The sequence below is a fragment of the Cyprinus carpio genome, chromosome A24, assembly GCF_018340385.1.
Source record: "Cyprinus carpio isolate SPL01 chromosome A24, ASM1834038v1, whole genome shotgun sequence".
Lineage (NCBI taxonomy): Eukaryota > Metazoa > Chordata > Actinopteri > Cypriniformes > Cyprinidae > Cyprinus > Cyprinus carpio.
In genome coordinates this window covers 24,100,716-24,128,061 of record NC_056595.1, presented here as the reverse complement: position 1 = coordinate 24,128,061, position 27,346 = coordinate 24,100,716, and the positions used below count along the sequence as shown (strand labels likewise).

Sequence of the window (27,346 nt, the reverse complement as noted above, 5' to 3'; positions counted from 1 at the left end):
GGCATGACTAGGTTACACTTTTATGTTTGTGCATTCAACTAGTCCGGTCATCCTTTTTTTTCATTGCATTGAAAAGATCAGTGTAAATATTTTGCCTAACGTCTAATTTTGTGTCCACAGAAGAACGAGGTTGGTTCAGTGTTTCAAAACATCACGAGTGAGACATTTCAGGTGAAATATTCCTTTTGAAACACACATTTTTAAGAGTGCAGGCTGTCAAAGTCACTTTCGCAAGACTTTATTGTCACGTCCCTTTAACTTTAAGCGAGCAAACACTTCAAAACTTCAAAAACTCAACAGCTTTGCCAGATAAAGCACATTACATCAGACCAACATCAACAGCTTCCTTCAAAAAACGTCCTTGAGCAAAAGTGTTTTATCTGGGGCGACAAAGTCTCACCGTGATGTTTATCTCGCCATCAGACGGACACACAGTTCAATCTGTCTCAATCTCAAACCCAAAACCTGTATGTCTCCAGAGAGTCTGTCCAGCTCGTGAACAGCCTTCAGTTCATTCCTATTCAAACGTTTTGCATGAGTTCGAGCCAAAGCTGAAGAGCGGAAGCGTCTTACCTGAGTGACTTTCTCGGTGACGTTGTGTGTGCGGTCGATGAGTTTGCAGGGTGCGATGATGTCCATTTCTCCGGCCGGGAGGGCGATGAGAGGATCCGGTTTAAAGTCCACAAAGTTGAGCGTGATCTGTGGGATTTTACTGATGGCGCGGTAACGCATCAGATCCGAATCAGAGGTAGAGTTCAGGATGCTGGACTTGTTGTTCATGGCACCTGCATAAAGAAAGATTGCTGAAAATCTTCTGTTTGCTCTGAAAGCTTTTGCCATTTACAAAATCATATCTGTACATTTGTGATTGGAAAGAATGTTTCTTCTGTAAAGAAGTCTCTAATGCGATATATTATATTATATTAATATGTACTAATATTTCAAATGAGCTTAAATATTTATATTTTCAATTTTCTTTTATTTTAGTTAAAGTTTTAGAATTTTTTTACGTGCTTTTGTAATTTTTATTAGATTTTGTTTTGTTTAAATTTCTATTTAGCTTTAATTTTTTATTTATTTTGTAATTTTAGTATCTCAAACTTAATTTCAGTTAGTTGCAAATGCAACATTTTAATTTATCAAAGTTTTATTATTATTATTATTATTTTATTTCAGCTTTATTTTACCAAGGCAACAATTTTTAGTTTGTTTTTGTTATCAATAACAACACTGTTTTGTTCACTAAGGCGGCATTTATTTGATCAAAAATACAGTAAAAATTAGAAATATTTTTACAATTTAAAACAGCTATTTTCTATGTGAATATCTGTTAAACTGTAATTTATTTCTGTGATGCACAGCTGAATTTTCAGCATCATTACTCACATGATTACATGATCTTCAGAAATCATTGTAATATGATGATTTGCTGCTCAAGAAACATTTCTGATTATTATCAGTGTTGAAAACATATTGAAAACTTCCCAATATTTTTTGTGAATAGAATAAACGAATAGAAAGTTCAAAAGAAAATCATTTATAAATGTCTTTAGTGATTAGTTGAATGCATCCTTCTTCAGTAAGTCAGTTTTCTCACCCGTGCTGCTGCTGGTGGGTCGAGTCCGGTGTTTCCGGTCCCATTCGGGCCGCATGGCCTCGATATCGTCCACTGAAGACGCGCGGCGCATGCTGTGAAAGCTCTCGCGCGAGCGGCTGTTGGTCAGGCTGCAGTTGGACACGGAGGCGTCCGGAGTTGAGACCGCTGCGGTCCGGGGAGAGGAGTGCCCCAGGGGCAGCGCGAGGGGTGCAGGGTGCGGCGGGGCCGGAGGAGGGGACGAGGGGTCACTGCTCAGGAGGTTGCACTGGTCTTCGGGCAGCAGCGTGGACGGAGAGGCTGTGGTGGTCAGACGGGGCGGCTCGTGTTCGGGCAGAGACAGCAGCTCGCCCAGAGCCAGGGATTCGTGGCTTTGTGGACGGGAGCTGCTGGGGAAACACGTTCCTCGTCCGGCCTCCAGAGAAGATTTACTGTTATTCCTGGAGTTCAGGAGCGGCAGACGTAAGAGGTTGCAAGGATGTCGATATATGGATATAAGAGAGGGAAAGTGTGAAAATTATATAATTTTTTGTACATTTTTTGTTCATAATTTAGTTGTTTAATGGCCGTTTTCCACTCTGACAATTTAATGGGCAGATTCTGTTATTGTGACTTTAACTTGTAAATTACCCAACAATATATACTCCAAAAAATATATTATATATGGGTGTGCAGATATAACTTTTTTTTAGAGAAAGGTGTCATACTTTTATTTTTGGTACTTTTGGAGATATGTTTTTTTTTTGTTGTTTTTGATTTTTTTAAATATTGTGTATAGAGTATAAAAGAGTATGTGTAGTGTTGTTTGTTGTATGTTAGTTTCCAAATTTCCACAGTTGAATTTTCCATATTTAAATAGAGCTGAAATATTATATTTTATTTGTTTAATTTTTTATATTTATATAATTGTGATATATTTGAATGTTTTTAATGATTTGTATTGTTATACACAATTACAAATTGAATTCAGTAATTAGTTTCTAATTACATTTGTAATATTCCATGATGACAAAACGTGACAGCTTCTATTTTCAGATTTTGTAAATGGCAAATTTTTTTTTTCATAATATGTGCCTATTTAGGTACACATTAATGTAATTACTGTAATACGTGTAGCAGATGTTACATGTTGTATTTTCGTGTTTTGTAAATGGCAAATTTTCGTTACTTGAATGGCGCCACAGCAGAGGCAGCTTATGATTGACATCCTGCGGGTTCGTGATCAGTTTATCATCCGGCATGACCTCGAAATTCAGAATAAACATGATCACCACGCCATCTTCATTCTTGACAGGGACCACGTCCACCAAACACAGGAAACACACACCTGTGAGAGAAGACAGCAGACGGTGCTTAGACGCTCACTCATATTCATCTGTGTGCATTGTGCATCTATAAAAAAACATGATAACCGTTAACGACTCAGATTTTTACTGCACCAAAATCATAATAAAAGAACTCCATTAATGTTGTTGTTTATTGACCAACATACAGAGAATTTTACTTTTTAGTCTTTATGCATCTTTTTTTTCTAAATCACAAATACAAAGAATACTGTGAAATTTAATTAAATATAAATAAAATGAATGTGAAAAACTACATATATGTATTAATTATTATTGTTATTATTATTATTATTAAATGTAACAAATATAAATTAAATTAAATTAAATTAAATTAAATTAAAAATAAAATAAAATAAAATAAACTAAAATAAAATAAACATAAAATAAAAATAAAATAAAATAAAATAAAATAAAATAAAATAAAATAAAATAAAATAAAATATCAATGTAAAACTAAAACTGACAGTCAAAAACCGAGGATTATTATGTGGACAAACTTAAATACAGCATATCATTGAATCATGGGAATCCTCTCAAAATAAAAAAAAAACAGAGCTGCTCAGTTATTATTATAAAACAAAACAATATTTTCCCAATCACAGAATCTTTTAAACTGACTACAGCGAGCGCTGAAAAAGTTTCAAACCACACAAAGCTGCACAATCACAGAGATCCCAGCACAGACACCACGTCTGATGAATAAAATCATTACGATTATACACACAGAGCTACAAATCCTGACTTTAACCTTCGTCTGAAAGCTGTTCAGCGCTCAGATTTTCATGAACCCCACAAACTTACCAGGATCTGAACACACAATCAAACAGGACACGCAGAGAAAGAGCAGATTCAGCGGACAGCGGAGATTCTCATCAATGAACACAGAGAGACAGATTGAGACACACGGATACAAAGACCCTCTGTAATCCCAGCTGTGTTTGGAGCAGAGAAACGACACATGGATTACAGGTCCACCAATGCCATCTGTGTGTGTGTGTGTGTGTGTGTGCAGAAAACTTCTTCCTCTTATCCTTTATCGTTCATACAGTGCAGACCAAATGCTGTGTGTGTGTGTGTGTGTGCATTTTAATTATTTCTATTATCATTTGTTGTTCATATACATAAATGCAATGCTAGTTTTTTGTTATTAAAGTGGAGATTATGTGATGGAACACATTTTCAAAAGTCAGAATCACAGGTTAAGTAATTAATTGATATTTCCTGTTTTGTATTTTTTAAAAGCCGTTGGTGAAATGGTTATTTTGGTAACACTTTACAATAATCTTCACTACAAACTACATTAGTTAACACAAACTAACAATAATCAATAAGTGTAGCATTAATTAAGCTTTGTTAATATTAATCCCAACATTTTAAAATCAAAACTTGTATCTGTTAACATTAGTTAATGCATAAACTAAAGCATTTTTTTTAGTAGTGGTTTTTGTTGTGATTTGTTATATTGCTTGTTATTAGTTCATTTTATGTTATTTATTGAATATAATATTTATTAATGATTGATTATTTTTTTTTTTTTTTTTTTTATTTTTTTTTTTTTTTCATTTTCAATTTTGTTGAAGTTTAAAAGTAAAATTTGTTGGTGCACTTTTGTCTTTATTATTATTATTATTATTATTATTATTAAATGTGAAGTTTTTATTTATTTTATTATAGTTATTTTAGCACTTAAATTAAATGAAAATTAGAAACATTGTTTCAGTTTAGAGGAATAACCTTGTCTTTCACTCTACAATGACTTTCCTTCACATTTGCCGTCTTCAGTTCTTCTTATTCATCAATCATCTTCATATCGAGACACTTTTCACCATCACTTCTTCATGAAGACAACATGCTTTCCTCTACAGTACATTTTTATCTCACTGAGTATGTTCCACTTGGAAATACGTCATATGGTGGTCAGGGATCAAACATTTACAAAGTCTATAAAATAATGTAAAAACATTGAATGCTATGACAAACTTAATGAATGAATGGATACAATCATAAATAATAAGCAAAAGAGCCCTGCTGATGTGAGGACACGCTCCTGAAAATACATAATCCCATCTAAACACACACACACACACACACACACACACACACACACACACACACACACACACACACACACACACACACACACACACACACACACAGATTAAGAGTGGTCAGGAGGAGGGATTGGACTTTAATTCATTACGCTTCCGTCCACTTTAAAAGACTAATCCACTCCAAGTCACATCTCAATTCCGTACTTCACACACACACACACACACACACACACACACACACACACACACACACACACACACACACACACACACACACACTCACTAACTCTGTATGTGTTCATCAACTGTATGTCTGGACGGAGTTTTATAATCCCAACAAAGTGCTCCGAGACCCAAATCACTGATGTCCGGCTTCAGAAATTCATAAGAGAGAAAAGATGAAAATAAAACAGATTAAAAAAGCAGGAGATAAATGAGAATGTGCACAAAATAAATAAATAAATAAATAAATAAATAAATAAATAAATAAATAAATAAAAAATAAATAAATAAAAATAAAAATAAATAAATAAATACAATAGTGCAAGGACAACAGTCACTGGGAGAAGAAGACATGATCTGATTAGACGTAAATAATACATAAATTAAATAACATTTCTGATTATTAATCAACTGATCTACCTTATTTATCTTGATTAATCAATAAAAATTAATGATATTAATTATTAATAAATAAATAAACAAATTATTTAATGTTTATTAATACATAAATAATAAATGTTCACTTTAATGTGTGAAATTAAAATTGACATTAAGGATTATTATTTATTATCTGGATGAACTAAAAATATATTGTGGAATAGTTAATGTTCACTATATATATATATATATGTTATATATATAATGACCTGAGAACTGTCACTGTGATAATAAAACATATGACCTGATCAAACTAAACTAAAAAGAAAACTGATAATATAAAGATAACCAAATTCAATTTTTATTATTACTATTTTTATTTTTTTTTTAATCTAGACATGTGAGATTACTGTTTTCATCAGGAGAAACATTTGAGAAGCAAGGAGACTTTAGTCCCCATTAAATATCACTGAAGAAGTGTTTTTGTGTGGAGAAACAACTGAGTGTTTTTGTGTGGAGAATCAACTTTAGTAAGTAATTTAGTGTCTCTGAAGGATTTTTTTTGTGTCTCAAACTCTTGCTTGGAAATAAGTCTGTTATCTTTGAATTTTATGAGGTGTTTTTGACAGTCATACAGCTCTCCACTCGGAGTCCATTCTTATTTCACTAAAGACTTTAAATCTTGTGAGGGATGAAAAAGCAGTGAACAATATGTCTAGAAAAAAAGACATTTCTGGAGCAGGTTTGTTCAGCAGTTCTCTCTTTATGAGGGACACAGCGCCACCTGGTGGACTAGATCCGACTTTATTTTGAACTAATGACAAGTTGCCTGTGCAATATATCTTATAATACAATAATCATAATCAGAAATGACTAATCAACATTTGGTCAGAGAGTGGGGTGAAGGGGTAGAGATAAAGGTATATGATTATAATGATATAATGATGGTAATTTGTATGTACAAGTTGCCATGAGTGTGTTCAGATCATCTCTCTCTCTCTCTCTCTCTCTCGCTCTCTCTCTCTCTCTCTCTCTCTCAGTTGTTTTGGTGCTGATGAATCTCTTCGTTGAGTTATGGCCACTAAATCGTCGTCCCACGACGTCTCAATGCCAAACTCCCAGAACACAGCCTGAGCTGCTATTAGCCACATTCATCCGGAGGAGCGTCTTCTCCATCTTTCTGAGCGACGCTTCTGCTGCGTTCACACTTCTGAAGGAAACACAGATCAGTCACGACAACAAAACACCGCCAGAGGCCTGATGAATCACCTGCTGCACCAATATTTCACTGGATTACAGAGAAGCAACGAGAGAGACTGATCCTTAAACCAGACGCTCATATAAACAGCTTTAAATGGATGTTAATGAACGCTTTTTTGGGGGTTTCACATTTTAAGTGACTAACTTAAGATCATACTTAACCCTGGGTTAATGTAATCCTGCATTATCCTGCAGTTTCAGCGTGTTTATTTCAATTAGAAATTCAGCACAGGACTTCATAAACCAGAATTACAGGTGCCTCAACCTGTGGTTAAAAATGAGGTTAACCCAAGGATTATTTTATTTATCTGCATAGTTCTTTTTACAAAACACGTTGTTCTAAAGCAGTTCTTAATTTTTTTTTTAAAAGAGCTAAATAAAGGGGATAAAAAATTAATTAAAATAAATGAAATAAATAAAATTATTGTTATTATTATTAAATGAAATAAAATTAAATATTAGATTAAAAAAACTAAGCTTTAAAGACTTGAATTTTTAGAAATGTCTTGGCAACTAACTAAAATCTTAAAGTAGAATCAAGACTCTGGGGCAAATAAATAAATAACTTTAAATAAATAATTTTTTTTATAATAATAATTACATTTAAAATACAATATTAGATGAAAAAAAAGTTTTAAAACAGAATTTGGCAATTAAAATAATAATAATAATTATTATTATTATTATTATAAAAATAAGGCTTATTTTTTCCTTGTTTATAAAAAATCATGTAGTGAAACAGAAGCTAAAACAGTGTTGTAAACAGCAATAAAAACAGAAGGAAAATTACAACCTGAGCCTACTTAATCAGAATGACAATGATTGTTTGAAGCACACAAATGTATTCAACAAGTGAGAGTATGAAACAATGCTCGAGTTCAACACTAGAGTGCAGAAGAGCATCAGATGTTCAGCTGTCCTGCATGAGGCTCATTCATCAAACATTCATCACTGATGCTGATGATGATCTCATGCTGTAATTAACAGAACTGGAATATGTCTATGAAGCTCACATTCAGTTTCTTCTAAATCAACCAATGATGTGTGTTTGGGGGCGGGGCTATTCATTTGACTGACCAATGGAGAACAGGGAGGCGTGTTCAGAAGCCTACTTTGCTCTGCTTTACCATAATTTGTGGAGAAAAGAAAACACTTCTACTTTTCTTCAGAAGTTAATTGGACGTCCACCTCCAAAGTGTGTTTTAGAGAGGGAATGGTCCGGGGTTTCTCATTAGCACATAAAAACACTGAATCTCGAAAATCTCGTCTCCCTCCAGGCCTGTTTGAGCCCTCGCCTCCTCACAAATGAGCGTAACCTTCACTTCTAGACTCACACAGCCCTGAACCTCTTTTCTTTGGTTTTACTGGACCCAGCCGAGCCACTGATGATGGGTTTTGATCTGAGATTTTAAATCAAACACTGTAAAAGTTCCACTGAGAGAGTAACAGATTAATTGCTGCAGTTTTGGGACAAAAAAAAAAAGTTGAAGGAAATGTAATATTTAAATTAAGTACCATTTTACCAAGAGAAGGCACACACATGGTGTTTATATTAGTGGATTAATAAACTTTTTATTAAAATTATTATATTATTGTTTTTAAATATTTTATTTTTTTTCCCTTCAAGTGAAATATTACAATAGCAATGTTTTGTATTTTTTATATTTTACTATTAATAACGACAACAACAACAACAACAACAACAATGAAATATTACAATAGCAATGTTTTTTTTTAAATAACAATAATAATGATAAGTCATATTATGACTACTGTTACTGTTAATACTACTACTACTTGTTATAATTATTGTTATTATAGTCATATTCATTATATAATATTAACAATTATATTATTTTATTTCTTTTTTATTTTACAGTGAAATATTCTATATAATTTTTTTGTTTAATCATTTTTAATAATAATAACAGTAGTATATTTTATAGTCATTATTATATATTATGATTATATTGTTTTTCTTAAATACTTATTTTTTTATTTTACAGTTAAATATTGCAACAGTATATTTAATATTTATTTTGTTTATTTTTTATTTTTATTAATAAAAGTAATTATCATTATTATTTATACTACTACTATATTTTATAATCATTTTGAAATATACTAAAAGTTTGAGGATTAACTGTGCAACACTATACAAACAAATACAGCAAACCTGAAGTTATTATAATTATTATTTTTTTTTTAAATCCAATTTTTAAAGTCTCAAAATAAACCCAATATGGTGATCCGGACCCCAGTGTGAAGCTAAAAACACTCCATGTCTCACTCTGGATGGAAAGAAACCAAGTCAGTGACTGGAATATTGTCAGGCCAGCAGCAATACGGTGACAGTGAGTTTCACAGTTAACTCTACACACATAAAACATGATTTTTCATCTGTTTCTTCAGCTGCTTGAGTGTTCAAACAACACTAGACTAAAGATAAAAACACCAAACTTTACTCTTCTCATCAAACGGCTTTTAAACTACGTATAGCCTGAAAATATCCAGAATTAGGGCTGAGCCATTCATCGAAATAAAACTGAAATGTCTATGGCTTATTGCGATTATTAAATATTAAATACATGACAGAGAAACTTTAATAAATCCTGATGGTTTCCACCAAAATAAAAGCATATAACGTTCCATAATGATGAAATTAAGACAGCTATAAATATTAGTATAGCTATTTTAGACTTGCACTGTAAAATTAAAATATTAATAATATCGTTGTATTATTTTTCTCGTACTTGATTTATTTGATTTTTGTAATTTTACAATGATTATTATTATTATTATTATTATTATACATTTTTTAGTCACTATATAATCATAAAATGGTGTTACAACAATATTAAAATATTACAATACTAATATTTCTTATTTTGTTTAATTTCAAATATACACATTTTCATCATTTTATTTAAAAATAATATTTAGTTCGATATTTAATAATAATAATGATGATAATTATTGTTATTATAAACATTATACATTTTATAGTCATTGATATATAATCACGAACTATAATTTAATAATAATAATAATAATAATAATAATAATAACAATAAATATTAAAATAAATATTATTTTAAATACATATTAAATTAAATAAATACTTTTAGTATTTCTAATATTTCAATATTATTATTATTACAACATTTTATGATTGTATATTAATGACTGTAAAATGTATAATAAAAATAATAATAATCATTGTAAAATTACAAAAATCAAATACGAGAAAAATAATTTAAAGAAGTGTTTCTAGAGACGGTGAATCTGATAAAACACTGCAGCATCAGCAGAAACTCCGTATCTCTGACTGTATCACAGACATGCGGCTCAGGAAACCCACTGTGAAATGAGAAAATCTAATAGATGACATTTTAATCGAAATGCCTCACATGTTCGTTGTATGGTATCCCAGTGTTAATGCAGGAATTTATTTCAGCAAGTTCTGTGAAATGAATTTAAGATTTTAGGTTATTAGTGTTGCATGTATTATGTGTGTTTTAATTTAATTAATATTATTCTGTTGTGCTGACAGACGTTCATGTGTATATTATCTGGTCGGATGTTGTTTTTTTATTATCTAGGGGTTTTTGATGTGAATATATGTTGTGCTTTTTGGTGTGGTGTATATAAAAGTATAGTATCAGGTGAATCCCTGCTATGGAATTAATGAGCGAAGTAAAGGCAGCAGACGTGGATCATGAGAAATAACTCTATGTGTGTGTGTGTGTGTGTGTGTGTGTGTGTGTGTGTGTGTGTGTGTGTCCGTGTGTGAGTGCGTGCAAGCAAGCGTGCGTGTGTGTGTGTGTGTGTGTGTGTGTGTGTGTGTGTGTGGAGAACAGAGGTGTTACTCTGAAGTGTGAAACAGCAATTAATATGCTGTGATAAAAAATTATTAATATATCATTTTATTAATGATATATTAAAAAACCCACCCACCCACACACACACGCTTGCACGCACTCACACACGGACACACACGGACACACACGGACACACACACACGCTTGCACGCACTCACACACGGACACACACACACACACACACACACACAGACACTTACAGTTGGAGATATTCCATAGCTGTATACTGTTTTAATAAACAGCTAGCTACAAGTATTAGGAAACTTCTTTCATCATTTCATTTCATTTCATTTCAATTCATTTATTTTATTTTATTTTATTGGTTAAAAAAAGAAAAAAATAATGATAGATTAAACTATAATATATTATACATCGTTAGTATATAAATACAATTTTATATAATAAAAAATATATATACACAAATTTTTTGTCAAATAAATTAATAAATACATAATTTTATTGTGATTTTTAAATAAATAATGATTGTACACGAATAAAATGAAAAAAATAATGTATAAATAAACATTCTAAAATGTGTAAAATGTATAAAATTACAAATATATTTAAACTTAAAATTATAAAATTATATATAAACATATTTCAATAAAATAAATATTGTTAGTACATAAATAAATATGTACATACTGTATATGGATATATATATATATATATATATATATATATATATATATATATTATATATTGCAATATAACCATAAATTAAAAAAAACAAGAATATATATAATAGATATAAATATATATATATATATATATTACATAGAATATATATATATATATACTATATATATAAACCATTTGATATACAAAAATTTAATGAAATAAAAAGTTTATAAATGTAATATCTGTATGCACATAATAATATATATTATATGCACATTTTATAAATTTGAGAATTTTTTATCAATTAAAAATTAAATAACTAAATAAATGATTTAAGTTTTATTTATTTATTTATTTATTTTAATTTAAAAATATTTAATAATATATAAAAAGAATGATTTTGGTCAGACTTAGCTCAATTCTGGGGACAAATTAGTGGATACTTTACAAATGTAGTTTCGCACACCGAATTAGAACAGCACACACCCAACAACACACACACCTACACACAACACACACGACACACACACCACACCCACACACACACAACACAACACAACACACAAATTAGGCCTGATGCAGCGACAAGTAGTACATATGGTGAAGTTTGTGAGGATGTGGGGACTGCTGTGCTGACAGTAATATATAATACTCTCTGAGGCCGCTTGTAATCAGATTTGGCCTGTTGAGGCAAGTGTCTTGTGATTTGTGGTTTTTGTGATGTGTTTAAAATTGATATATAATATCTCTGAGCGCTTTACACTAGAGCAGCTCTTCAGATCAAAAGTTTTTATCATCAATTAGGCTAAAAGCTTATAGAGCAGACGCACCCTGAGCGAGCACTAATATCCAACTGGAAAAAGGCAGTAAAGCACGGTGTTTAGACGTTAACAGAGTCATCGTTGTGGAATGTAGAAATGAGGCAGGAGGTCTCCAGACCCATAGTTGCGTTCACGCATGCCACTTAGTCCAGAGCTCTGGACTGGCTGCTTCTCGTGGCTAATTAACATCGGACCAAATGACAGCATGATGTCTCACGGAACGGTTGATCCAGGTCACTGCATAAGCAACACAACAGACCGCTCAACCCCAAGAAAGGAAGCCAGAGATTATTCTGAGAGATAAGAAGAACCAGCTCTGGGAAAGAGAAATGGTTAAACTAGTCACAGGAGCCTGCGGTTTCCATGCATTTCTGTAATATACTTGAGCGAGTATTTTGTATGTATGAGATACACTATATTTTCCTACATGTGCAGCACACACTTTCAATTTCTGATTTCACACGTATAAAGAGAAGCCGTCCAATCAGGAACATTTGATCTTTGACATATTATCATCATTAAAGTTAAGACCTTTTATACAAATTGGATTAAAAATGCAATGCAATAAAAATGCAATTATATATAACTATTCTGATAGCAATTTTATTTTTACCCTATTTTTATTTTTTATTATTATTATTATTTTTTTTTTTTTAGAAATCTGGAATACACAATTATTTAATGTATTAAAAAAATTACATGTATTATAATTATCAAAATGCAGAGATATATATATATATATATATATATCTATATAGATATTTATATGTCTGTGTATTATATATAAATATATATATATATATATGTATATAAATATAACTTAGCTATTTTAATAGCTATATAAATTTCTATGATATTTTTTCACTCAACTGGGTTAAAAATTCAAAAATAAATAAACAAATATATTGATTTTTATATATTATAATTATTTAAAATTTAGAATTCTTTTTTTTTTACATATTAAAATGTATTATAATTTTAAAATAAATAGTATATATATATACACACACATTATATAATCTACATTAGATGCATAATGTTTTAAAATATGAAACAAAATTGGAAAATATTACATAATATATAATATTTTTTTATGCTTCTGTTATGCTGAACTGGATTAAACATGCAAAAAAAGAAGCACATTTATGAATATTTATTTAATTTGAACTTTAAAAAATTAAAATGTATTATAATTATAAAACATATTATCATAATTTTTATTTTAATGTATGCTATTTTATTGAAAATTTTATTTACATTTATTATTATATATAATTGTGTTTTGTTTTTGTGTTTTGTTTGAAAATGTTTGTCGTCAGAATATCTGCTCAAATTAGCAAGCAAATCTAACCAGTTTAATTGCATTTAATGCAGTTTGACATGTAATTGCATTAAATGATTCGAGCATTAGCACTGCCCTTTCTTCTTTCTCTGAATGAAAGCAGCCAAACTTTCATGTCTAACTTCATTATGAGCCGTTGATTTATTCTCTGCCGCATGCAGCGTTCATCAGAAATAATGAGCTGCTTTCCCTGAATGTTTGTAGCATACGGTCTCACGCTGAAGCGAAGGAACAATTAAAAACTGCATGCCAGTGGCCTTACTTGATATTAATGCATGAATATGAATAATGTGACTTCACAAGCCCTGTTGCTGTGCTGCTAATTCAGGTTCAAGAAACTGCATTCACTTCCTGTGAAGTTTAAAGCCAGCAAACTATCCCTCAAACTCACACTTTTCTTTTCATTTGCCCATAACCGATATTAAGTTTTTTTTTCTGTTTTTATGTATTTAGGGAGATGGGTGTAAATGGATGAAGTTTATCCTCTTGACAGCTTTATTACGAGGACAGAAGGATAATGTTTCTCTTAAAGCAGGAAATAAAGGCAGGGCCTTGAATGAATCTCATCTTCTGCACGGCTGCCAGAGACTCACACAGCACAAAAAAACTCAGCTGAGAGCAGAAAGCAGTCGCTGAAGTGGCCAACACCTCGATTCAGACAATCTCACCTCAGTGGCTTCATTTTCATACGAGAGCCCCTGCAATCACTTTAAAAACCACACTTTCAGCTTTCATATATCCTACGGCAGCACACCATTATTAAGGATTCACTACAGATGCATGTGTCTGAATTATTTTGTATCAAACATAATTTTGCATCTTTCGTTTTTTTGTGTATTTTTTTGTATAAATTTTAATTTTGTTTATTTCGTTTTTTGGATTTGCCAGCAACATTTGTTTTGTTAAAATGTTTTGATGCATTAAGTATCGCGTTTGGGTTTGATTTGTTTTTTTGTTTTGTTTTGATGTTTTGTTTAAAGTTTTGTAATTAAGTCAGTGTATTTTAGTAATTTTTATAGTTATATATATAAAAATATAGTTTTTTAGATAGATAGATAGATAGATAGATAGATAGATAAAATAATGATTGATTAAGGAAAACAAGTCAAATCACTCCAAAATAAGTTCCTCAAACATGTCAAGATCATGAGAAATACAAGCTGTTATCTGGAGAAAACACAGTTTAAAACGAATCATTCTTGTCCTCTGTGGGCTTCTGTAGGTCTGTAGACATTCGGTACATTTGCACTTGTGTTTGGTGCTGATCGAGCTGCAGGATTGACATCACCTTTAAAACAGTATAGATTTATAATATCAGCCATCATATCAGTTATCAGCCAGCACACATGTAAATGTGGATAATCATTATTGGGCTTTTCTTTTGATGAATCCTCATTAAAACATTTTAACAGGACGACCTGAAGACGCTCTCATTAGCAGCGACAGACACAAGCACACAGAGTGTGTGTGTGTGTGTGTGTGTGTGTCTATGACACTCCCCATGATCTGTGTCAATGTGTGTGTGTGTGTGTGTGTGTGTGTGTGTATGACACTCGCCATGATCTGTCACTGTGTGTGTGTGTGTGTGTGTATGACACTCCCCATGATCTGTGTCAATGTGTGTGTGTGTGTGTGTGTGTGTGTGTGTGTGTGTGTGTGTGTATGACACTCGCCATGATCTGTCACTGTGTGTGTGTGTGTTGTGTGTGTTGTCTATGACACTCCCCATGATCTGTGTGTGTGTGTGTGTGTGTGTGTGTGTGTGTGTGTGTGTGTGTGTATGACACTCGTGTTTGTGTGTGTGTGTGTGTGTGTGTTTGTGTGTTTGGAATGTATGAATGGTGTTGATCAGTTTGTGTGTGTGTGTGTGTGTGTGTGTGTGTGTGTGTGTGTGTGTATGACACTCGCCATGATCTGTCACTGTGTGTGTGTGTGTGTGTGTGTGTGTGTATGACACTCCCCATGATCTGTGTCACTGTGTGTGTGTGTGTGTGTGTGTGTGTGTGTGTGTGTGTGTGTGTATGACACTCCCCATGATCTGTGTCACTGTTGTGTGCGTGTGGTGTGTGTGTGTGTGTGTGTGTGGTGTGTGTGTGACACTAGAGGCCCATGATTTGTGTCATGTGTGTGTGTGTGTGTGTGTGTGTGTGTGTGTGGTGTGTGTGTGTGTGTGTGTATGACATCCCATGATCTGTGTCACTGTGTGTGTGTGTGTGTGTGTGTGTGTGTGTGTGTGTGTGTGTGTGAGAGTGAGTGTGTATGTGTGTGACACTCCCTATGATCTGTGTCACTGTGTGTGTGTGTGTGTGTGTGTGTGTGTGTGTGTATGACACCCCCATGATCGTGTCACTGTGTGTGTGTGTGTGTGTGTGGTGTGTGTGTGTGTGTGTGTCGTGTGTGTGTGTGTGTGAGAGTGAGTGTGTATGTGTGGTGACCCACCCTATGATCTGTGTCACTGTTGTGTGTGTGTGTGTGTGTGTGTGTGTGTGTGTGTATGACACTCCCCATGATCTGTGTCACTGTGTGTGTGTGTGTGTGTGTGTGTGTGTGTGTGTGTGTGTGTGTGTGTGTGTGTGTGTGTGTGAGAGTGAGTGTGTATGTGTGTGACACTCCCCATGATCTGTGTCACTGTTTATTCTGTTTGCTTGGCAGCCGTAACTGAGCAACAGAAGTTACTGCAGGGCAACACAGAGATACATGAACGACACAATAGACGTCTACCTACCCACCCACCGATCTATCTATCTATCTATCTATCTATCTATCTATCTATCTATCTATCTATCTATCTATCTATCTATCTGTCTATCTATCTTATGGATCTATCTAGGACTCCTAACCCTAAGGTTGGGGGTTCGATGTCTCGGGCACCGGCAATACGACACGACTGAGGTGCCCTTGAGCAAGGCACTGAACCCCCAACTGCTCCCCAGGCACCGCAGCATAAATGGCTGCCCACTGCTCCGGGTGTGTGCTCACGGTGTGTGTTCACTGCTGTGTGTGTGCAATTTGGATGGGTTAAATGCAGAGCACAAATTCTGAGTATGGGTCACCATACTTGGCTGTATGTCACATCACTTTCACTTTCACTATCTTACTCTGTGGTCAGATTTGACATGACTCTTAATATCTTTCTAAAGTCCTTCTGCTCCATAGGGCGGCCTGTTTCCCTCTGAACAAGAGCAGTGGAGCCCAAGAATCCCCTTCTGTTTTATATAAATCCACTAGCAGCTCGTTGAGGATGACAGATATTGGCTCATTAAACCTAATGAGGTCCAAGTGCACTGCAGATTTAAATGAAGCCCAGGGTGGAGCCTGAGCTGATGTGAGACGCTCATGAACAAACACAGGCCTCGAGTGAGCAGAACGGATCAATCCAGTGAGCAAATAAACAAACAATGACGGCCTTCGAGTCTCCTGTAATATCACGCAAATTAAGAAGAGTGTAATGCAGCCCAAGTAGACAACAGACTTTAAAATGACTAAAAATGCACATATTATAGCAATTGAACAAAACTATTAAAATACATCATGTAATCAAACAATATAATCATAACTTAACTCTTTACAGAGCGAACTAATCCTTGTTTAATATTCACTAAACAACATTTAATTCAAATGTCCTCTAATCTTTAATATCTGGCCACATCTTTATGATAGAAATGCTACAGCTACGGTCATTTCTTGAACAAGAACATCAAAACATGCAAACTCAGAGCGAGGATTTAAACTTTTATTTTGAGAAAGATATCGATGTATTCTTCTGTGTTGGCACAGGTTTCTAAATGATTTATCTTATGAATCTGATTGAATGGTGCACATTTTCCCCAAATGAACGTTATAAGCAACTCAGACTCGCAGCATATAGAGAGATGGAGTTTGAGACGCTCCGCACTTGTAAATGATGACTGTTTGTGTGGAGCAGCATTTACTGTGAACGGAGCCATAACCTACAACGCATAAAAAATAAAGAGCATAATAAACCTGCAGTGCATATATTTATTTAACTGAATCACAGCCTTTGTGATTTCACAATAGCACTATACTTTATTATGATTTTTGAATGGTTTAAATATTTTGTGCAGTCTTCAAAAATGGTCTAATAATGCGTTTCTTTTGTGCAGTCTTCAAAAATGGTCTAATAATGCGTTTCACGGATTCTCGTTTCATTCCGGTATTCTGCTACGCAAATACGAGGACCTCCTCTATTAAACTTGATGCGGAGACTCAAATTTTCAACTCAAGGTAATCGTGTGACAAGCCCTATGCCCCTAAATGCCACCATATTTTATGCTTGTTTTATACTTATTTAAATTTCTGTTCTGTTCTGAATACAATTCAATTGAAAGGTTTGTTGTGGAGTGACGGGAACTAAAATGCATGTTTATAATGTTTGTAAAGGTTTAGTGTTATTTACTGGTTGTTTACAAATACAAATACTTGTACATACCATTATAAATATATAATTTATGCACTGATGTCACTTATAAAATTATATCTTAACAATGCAGTTTCTGACCCAGTGCGACTTCCAGAAAAGATAGTATGTAACAAACAGCAAATATAAAATGCTGCCTAAATAGGTAACATTATATATATTTGTCTTTATTTTTATTATTATTATTATTTATTTATTTCCATTTTAATGAAAATAGCACATTTCATAGCAGTCTTCACTCAATGCCAATGACAACTAGGTGAGCAAAGGTCTCCTCATGGCCTGCCTACAAAAGAACCAAGAAATCCTTAGAACCTGCTTTTTACCTGATTACCATTAGTCCCTCGCTCCCCTGCTTAAGCGATTGACTGATGTTACACAGGATTAATAAAAGAGTTTTCTACCTGATGAGTGATTAAGAACGGTTAATAAGCTCATCAGAGCTGTTCAACGAAGCTCAAAACGAACCGCTCGAGATCTGTTTGGCCAGACGTCGCGGCTGATAAATCAGCGCTTGTGAAGTAGCGCTAAGAGCACATTCATTCCAGCCAATGTAAATCTTGCTTAGCGTGACACCTGACCACAAGTGTTGTGAATAATATGGGAAGCTGTAACACACAGGGTGCGTGTAGCCTCAAGACACGAGTCGCATCGGCAGGCAAACGTGTAGCAGCATGCTGATGATGGTTTTGCCCGAACGAGGGCAATTTAACTGATTGAATAATCATATTTCAGGAATGCTATCTGATAAATCACACAGAAAATTACAAAAATGACTTTCCAATGAAAGCCACTTTAGTGCCATTAAAGTGTGAAATTAAATTACGCCACTATGGTAGAGAAAGACAAAAGTTATGTCTGAAGTCAAATCTCAAATCAATATACTGTATATATATATATACACAGTATATACCCATTTTTTAAATAAACTAATATATCATATATTTGTCCATTTAAAAATGAAAATAGTAATATAATTTAAACTTCTATATAATGCAAATTTAACGTAATATATTTTATATGTAGAATATATATTCTAAATTCTATATATTGTTTAAAAAATAATATATTATAAATAAACCCATTTTATTTATTCTATTTATAATTTTATACTGTTATTGATGTATTATATTACAAAAATAGTTATGTTAAATAGTGTGTGTGTGTGTATGTGTGTTACATTATATATTCTATATATATATATATTATATATATATATATATATATATATAATGTTTTCATATGCACTAAGTCAAGCCTCACATCAACTTTTCATCTATTTTTCATGTAAAGGTCAAATAGCAATGAGAACATAAGACTGAATCCAGCTTTCTTTTTTTAATACTCTACAGGCACCATAAAAGGTTTAATGACTATCAGAGATATTTAAGTGTTTCTCTGAGGTCAGATTAAGGCTGATATCTGTGCGTTTCTTATTTCACTCTGTTTTCTAGTCTTACATTTCTTCTTCCGCACCTGATCCATGCATCTTATTCCTGACCCGGTGTCCCATTACTGGAGCTTCTCAATCAAGGTCGTACCACCGTGACCCCGTCCAGGCTACAGTACGACCACAACACTGTTAAAACAGACATGAGCCCTGGACTTATTCTGTCATAACGACCGTCTCTGCATGAGAACCCCGCACCAGATACCATCACGTTCATCTGTCCTGAATCATGCTGCGATGATGAAGCATCTACGTTCAAGTATTTGCATAGAAAGTTTGTTTTGGATCCTTAACATGCCAGGTTTAAAAAAAGTGCCATTAATGATGGTTTGAAGTCGGAAGTTAAAAGCTCATGTTTCATAGACGTATGCGCTGGCACATGCCAAATATATAATTATACTGAATATATATATTATTAAAAAATAAAAAATGAAAAATGATTTTAGTTTTATTAGCATCACTACATAAATGCATGAAAATCTACAGTATCAATATTTTTTTATTTGTTCAATTAAGAAATTAATACTTTTATTCAAGGATGCAAAGGATGAATTAAATTGACCTAAACTGAAATTTAAAGTGACAGTAAAGACATTTATAATGTTTAATGTAAGATTTGTATTTCAAATAAATGTAGTTCTTCTGAACTTTGTATTTATAAAAAAATAATCCTGGAAAATAAAAAGTATTTCCACAAAAATATTCAGAAGCACAACTGTTTTCAACATTGATAATAACCAGAAATATTTCTTGAGCAGCAAATCATCATATTAGAATGATTTCTGAAGATCATGTGACACTGAAGACTGGAGTAATGATGCTGAAAATTCAGCTTTGATCACATAAATAAATTTCATTTTACTAAATATTCACACAGAAAACAGCTATTTTTTTTTGTTTGTAATATTTTTTATTTTTTTTTTTTTTTTTTTTGATAAATATTATGCATTGTTGATGAGAAGAGGATACTTCAAAACATTACGACATTCTTACCGACTCCAAACTTCTGATCTTTTATTAATGTTTTTACTGTATTTTTGATCAAATAAATGCAGCCTTGTTGAGCAGAAAAAAAATTGTACTGACCCCAATCTTTTTGTATGTATTAATATAATGTATTTCAGTGTCCACCCAGAACACTCTAACAGCTTTAAAGCAATGCATTAACAAGCACTGAGAGCAGCACAGAAACGTCCCAGCATCACACGAGTAAGCAGCAGTGATTGGGACGTGGAGGGCTGATTTGTCCTCTTTATTAGAAGCATCTGCATCAGTCGGTGGTCTTGGCAAACACACCAGCGCGGCTGTATTTTTTAGGGCTGTTCAGGGTCTCAGTAAAGCTCCTGCTGATCAGAGATAACACATGTTAATGACTGTTTGCTCTACAGCTGCTTGGGAACGAAGGCCAATAACCTCCTGCCTCCTGCAATTATGTCCAAAATACACTGAAAAAAAAAAAAAACCCTCAAGAATGATTTGAATGTTAAACACCTCACACACTAGAGAGAGAAAGTATGGAAGCCTGTCTTGGCCATGGGATAAAAAAAGGGTAATTGCAACATATTATCTCATGATTCAGACATTTTCTTAAAATTCGAAAACAAACAAACAAACAAACAAACTCAGAATTGTAAGACAAAAACGTGCAATTGCGAGATATAAAATCTCAATTCTGAGAAGAAATTTCTGAGTTGTGAAATGTGAACACAACTGTGAGAACAAAAAAATAAAAAAGTTCAGAATTGTGAGATAAAAAGTGGAAGTTAATTTTTATTCCATGGTAAATAAATTTATAAATGCATTAATTAAAAAAAAAGGAAAAAAAAAGTCAGAATTGTGAGATACACTGCCCATCCAAAAAAAAAAAAAAAAGTCACACACTCTAATATTTCGTTGGACTGCCTTTAGCTTTGATTACACATTCACCGTGGCATTGTTTTGATACGCTTCTGCAATGTCACAACATTTATTCCCATCCAGAGTTGCATTTATTTTTCTCCAAGATCTTGTATTAATGATGGGAGAGTCGGACCACTGTGAGATGTAAATTGTGAGATGTAAGTTCAAATCCTGAGCTTCAAATATGAATCACCTCTTTGAAATACTACGATTATTAAAACTAAAATGGAAATATAAAGCTAAACAAAAATCCAAAACTACTAAAAATAACTAAAGCACATAACAAAATCATGCTTTAACGTAAACATGAGCAAAATTAAAATATTTTAAATAAATAAAAAAAACTGACTAATTAATAATAATAATAAAAAACTTTTTTTCCAACATTTCTAATTTTTGTTTAAAGTTAAAGTACTTAAACAACTAAAACAAAAAGCAAAAGCAAAAAAAAAACTAAAACTAAAAACTTCAAATTTATTAAATTCAAAATTTTAAAGTCAAATTTCTCAGTTTATATGTCAGACTTTTTTTTAATTCTGCCACATAATTAAAAATAAATAAATAATAATAATAATAACAATCAAAGTGATTCTTACACTTACACAAAATTATGAGGCATAAAATGCATTTAATTTATTAAGTTTTATTATTTTTTTTTTTTATTTTAATGTGGTGTGGTTGGGATTGGCTTAGATGGTGATGTGATTTTAATTTTAATTAATTATTCCGTCATCATTATGAAAAATAAAACCAATGTACTGCCAACAGAAGAATGAAAATATTCTTCAGGACTGAGTGAGACTACGACTTCTTTAAAAGCAAAGCGCCGCACAATTAGACTGACTTCGTTTATTTCCTCTTTGTCTAACTGATTCTATTAGATTGGGAAGAAAGACTTCTGCAGGTTCTGCAGTCACTTCTCAGATAACGAGCAGAGATGGAGGAGCATTATGTTACTCTTTATTGCCCTTCAGAGGTTACCAGACAAAAACATCAGAACGTTGTTTGGATTTGGCGAGAGTTTTTGAAATAACAAACTATTAAAAACTTTATTAGCGTCATATATCTCCGGCCAGCCAACAGAGGCCTGACATCAGAGCTGACTGAAGCCGTTCCCTAAGTGATCAACAATTTCCATGAGATGAATTGAGTTGTTAATGAATACATTTATCAGCTTGATAATGATAAAGTATGACTATGGATCCAATTACAGTTTTGGCTGAAAATCAAGATGAAACTGCATAATAATCAGAAATGTTTCTTGAGCAGTAAATCATCATATTATTATGATTTCTGAAGATCATGTGACACTGAAGACTGGAGTAATGATGCTGAAAATACAGCTGTGCATCACAGAAATATATTACAGTTTAACAGATACTCACATAGTAAAGAGTGATTCTAAATTGCAATAATATTTCACAATTTTTACTGCATTTTTGATCAAATAAATGCAGCCTTGATGAGCAGAAAATACTTGTTGAGAGTAACTAAATGAATCCTTCAGTCTAGTTTGTTTCTGTCCACACAAGCACCTCTGAGAGCTCACATCAGCTCAGTCAGAAACCACCTAGTGTTCCCAAAACATCCTTCACTCCGCTTCAAACTCTCTCCCTTCTTTTAATCTCTTTTGGCAAACACTTTTTCTCCACACAGAGGCGGCTGTGGCAGATTGAGTCGCTCCAGCGGTGGACAGATTGGGTTTTAGACGAATCACTTGAAGCACACAGAGCTTTGAAAGGCCTGCTGTTTGGGCCATTTTGTGTTTGTCTGACTCTCCTGTGATTTTATTTGAAATGCTTTTCTGTTTCACCCTGGTGCATAAACACACACACAACAGAGCGGAGCACAATGCAGACACAGGACTGCTGCGATGCTGCTGGATCTGCAGCAACAAGATGAGTTTACTTCACCTCAGTGTTCGCAGCCTGAATCAAATCTAATGAAAGAACGACTGGGTACAGGAAAAATCATACAAAGGCTATAAACAGACAACAACTATTTCTGTCTACAAACAAACAACAATCCGTGTAGTCAGATTCAGAATCATTTACTCATTTCAATCAATATTAAAAAAAAAAATAAAAAAAAATAATATATATACACACACACACACACACACACATGCATATAAAATTTTTTTTTTTTTAAAGAGTATATGGTTTAAGTTTTTGTTTATTTTTTTTAGTATTTCAACTTGTGAACTAAAACCGAAACTTTAAAAAAATTGTAAAATAAAATAAATAAAATTAAATATAAATATTAGTTAAAAAAACTTACACTTGAAATGTTCAATAATGTTTTTTTTTAAATATATAATGTTAAAATATAAAATAATTGTATTTAATTTAATTTAACGTTTATTTTAAGTATTCAAAGTTTAATGTACTATAAGTAATTTAATTTTAGTTTATGTTTCAGTAATTGTTTTATTTGCTTGTGTTATTTATATAATTTTTGGGGGGTTGATTTAATGTTTCTATTGAGCTTTAATTTAAATTAATTTTTAGTTTTAATAATTGTAATTTATATATATATAGTTTTATTTTTTATATTTCAATTTAAACGTATTCTATTTTTATTTTTTATATTTCAATTTAAACGTATTCTATTTCAGTTAGTTGCCAAGGCAGCGTTTATAATTTTAATTATTTTTTTTCTTATTTCAATTCACAAAAACTATTTTTAGTAGTTCTGGTTTGAGTTAACATTATCTACTGATCTGAAAGACGGGACGATTAGCTACTAAAGGGAAGTATTTCTCTCAAACCCTTCAATGTTCCAATTACCTTTTTAATGAGGGTAAATAATGAGTTTTGTCAGCACAAACGTTTCTCTAGCTTTATATTGGCGTCTGGCGGTGTCTTTCAGTGCGTGTGGATGTGCTGAGCTGGTGAGACTGTGTGAAGGTGAGAGTCAGTCATGCAGAAAGCACAATTAAATCACAGCGACTGGTCCTGAATGGATGGGTGTCCCTGGAGGAGCTGATAAAGACTGTCTGCGCCTCTACACTCCTGCTCTGCTTAAACAACCTCCGGCACCTGTGACAGGTCAGCATGAGCGGTCATGTGATCGTCATCATCGGTGGAGCGCTCAACACGAGCGGCGTGCAGAAGATTGATGAATTTACTGAGTATCCAAAGGTCCAAACCGTCCAGAGGCACTGAGAGGATGAAAGCAAACACAGTTCTGCTGAAAGAGCAGCAGGATCACAGACTGAACCTCCGGCTTTGGATGAAGAAACTTTCTAAACACATTTAGCAGAGAAAGACCAAGGAAACTCGTATGAACCCTGAACACAATCAGATTCGTGCAGAAACAGAGGCCAACGCCTGAGGAACAGCGCAGGAGTCTGGAGAGCCAATATGATGAAACTCCATTACTCGCCCCCAGTCAGAGAGGATGATGGGAGATAAACCTATAACAGGGTCCATCCAAAAACCGCAAGCCACTGAGATGTGTTTAATATCATATTTAATATCGTATTTAATATAATATATTTAATTTAAGTATTTTAATGTAAGTAATTAAATAATCTAATTTAAGTTTACATTTCAGTTATTGTGTCATGTGCCTGTGTTTATATAATCTTTTTTTTTGGGGGGGGGGGGGGGGGGGGGTTGATTTAATGTTTCTATTTAGCTTTAATACTTTGTAATATATATAGATATAATATATATTATATATATATAGTTGTATTTTTTATATTTTCAATTTAAACTTATCTCTATTTTCAAATATATATATATATAATAATACACACACACAAACACAGCACCCACACACACACATATATATATATATATATATATTTGAAATAGAATAAGTTTATGCCATCATTTTAATTTAATGATAATAATTATTAATATTAAACATTATTATTATTATTGAATATTAAGAATAAAATTCTATATATAGTAATATTTTATAAGAAAATAGTAACATTTTACAATAATATAGTATTTGTAATACTTTTCAAATAGATACATATTATTGTAATATATTCTTAGTTAATATTAATATTTCAATACTTTTTCAATAGATCCATTATCATTTAAAACTGGTGTTTAATATATATATTTTTTTTTTAATAGATGCATATTCATTTAATACTAAATATATTATTATTTTTTTTAAAATACAAGCATATATATATTTTTTTATATATATATTAATATGTTCATGTTATTTCTTTTTTTTGTAAATTTTATTGTTTTTTATGTGTATGTGTATTTTATTTTGTATTATTTTTTTTTGTTATTATTGTTATTTTTTTTTAGAATCATAAAAAATCACTGGAGTTGATTTCCATTCCTGAAACTTTGTTATATAGCCATGTTTGTTGAAGTGTGTTATTTGTTTTTTTTTTTTTGTATGTTGTATGAATATAACATAATAGACACAAAAGCCCTAAAGGATGGGGTCACTGGCAGAAAATAAACCCTTTAATACCTGCACACCTGTGTGAATCAGCTCCATTCACTGCTATGACCCTTCACACGCTGAACACAGCACATAAGATCCCGCTATCAGTTTTGGCATATGTGTTTGGATGATTTATGAAAGGTTTTGTTTAAGATCAACGGGTAAATTCACAGAAATTAAATTAAAAATTCAACTTAAGAGTCCTGCATGGGGTTTTGCTTGTGTGTTAGTCTTCTGTGTGAGTTAGAGATACAGCTTTCCGTGACGCTTTTATTCCCAAATCGCTGAGCTGGACAATCTTCTCAGTGTACCACTGTTTTGTGCATGTTTTCACAAAAGCACAAAAGCGGTAACAATATGTCACTGCTTTGTGCATGAAGATAACATTCTTATCCAAGTTAACACTCCAATTTCTAATCGCAAAGAAAGGAACGTGTCAAGAATCTGTTCATATACTGTAGATCCAGTCTGATTTGTCCGTGAGATTAATGTGCTTTAAATGTGAAAAGCAATGAAAACATGCACAATGATCCCACAAAGAAGTCTGTCAGGTTTGATACTCTCCAGAGCTGCTTTAACGTGAGGATTGATGAGTTGGATGAGTTCAACTTTGGTAATGAAAGTTAAATTTCATATAAAAAAAAATATATATATATATATAGATTATATATATATTTTTTTTTTTTAGGTTTTTCTCACATTAAATTAACATTTTAACATTTTACATTTATAAACAGTAATATATATATATTATATATATACAAATATATATCTCTATATATATATAATCAACGATTCTATCATATATTATATAATTAAATAAAACTCATATTTGTAATATGTAATAATAAGTATATAACATATATAAAAACCCTAATATATATTGCTGTATATTTCAAATAGTTTTTAAATAAATAAATTAATTATATAGTAAATGATTAAATAAAACTCATATTTGTGATAAATATGTAACAGATTAATAATCCATTATGGATTAATAATAAAAATATATAACATACATTAAACCTAAATATATTGAATGTATTATATATATTTCTATACATTTAAAATACTAAATTATATTAAATACTAAATTGTAATATTTATAATTAATCTATTTAGCTTTATTTTTATTTCGTTTTAGTTTTAGTAATTTTAGGACCAAACCTGTATGTTATTGTTTTGAAAGTTTTGAAATTTACAATTGCCAAAATGAATAAAAAGAACCATAAATGTATCCTAGCGAGCCACAATGTGTGTGTGTGTGTGTGTGTGTGTGTGTGTGCGTGTGTATGTGTGTGTGTGTGTGTGTTGTGCTGTGTTTGTGTTGTGTGTGTGTGTATGTGGGTGTATGTGTGTGGTGTGTGTGCGTGTATGCGTGTGTGGTGTATCTGTGTGTGTGTGTGTGTGTGTATGTGTGTGTGCGTGTGTGTGTGTGTATGTGTGTGTGTGTGTGTGAGTGTGTATGTGTGTGTGTGTGTGTGTGTGTGTGTATACAAATGTATCTTATGTTTCAAATCTCTCTCTCTCTCTCAATAAATAAACAATTGTATATCTCTCTCATATCTATCTTATATAGTGTATCTCACTCTGTGTCTCTCAGTATAGTGAGGAGTGA

The 27,346-nt window shown here is 32.4% G+C and overlaps 1 protein-coding gene across 1 annotated transcript in view; it reads right to left on the bottom strand.

The window, feature by feature from the left end:
- LOC109071191 (potassium voltage-gated channel subfamily H member 2-like) overlaps window positions 1-27,346 on the bottom strand; it is a 147,107-nt gene that overhangs the window by 63,389 nt on the left and 56,372 nt on the right. Inside the window, exons 3-5 of the mRNA XM_042714841.1 lie at window positions 2,754-2,921; window positions 1,598-2,074; window positions 574-785 (exon numbers count right to left, since the gene is read on the bottom strand). Of these exons, the coding sequence (XP_042570775.1) occupies window positions 574-785; window positions 1,598-2,074; window positions 2,754-2,921 (857 nt within the window). The remainder of the gene's footprint in view (window positions 1-573; window positions 786-1,597; window positions 2,075-2,753; window positions 2,922-27,346) is intronic.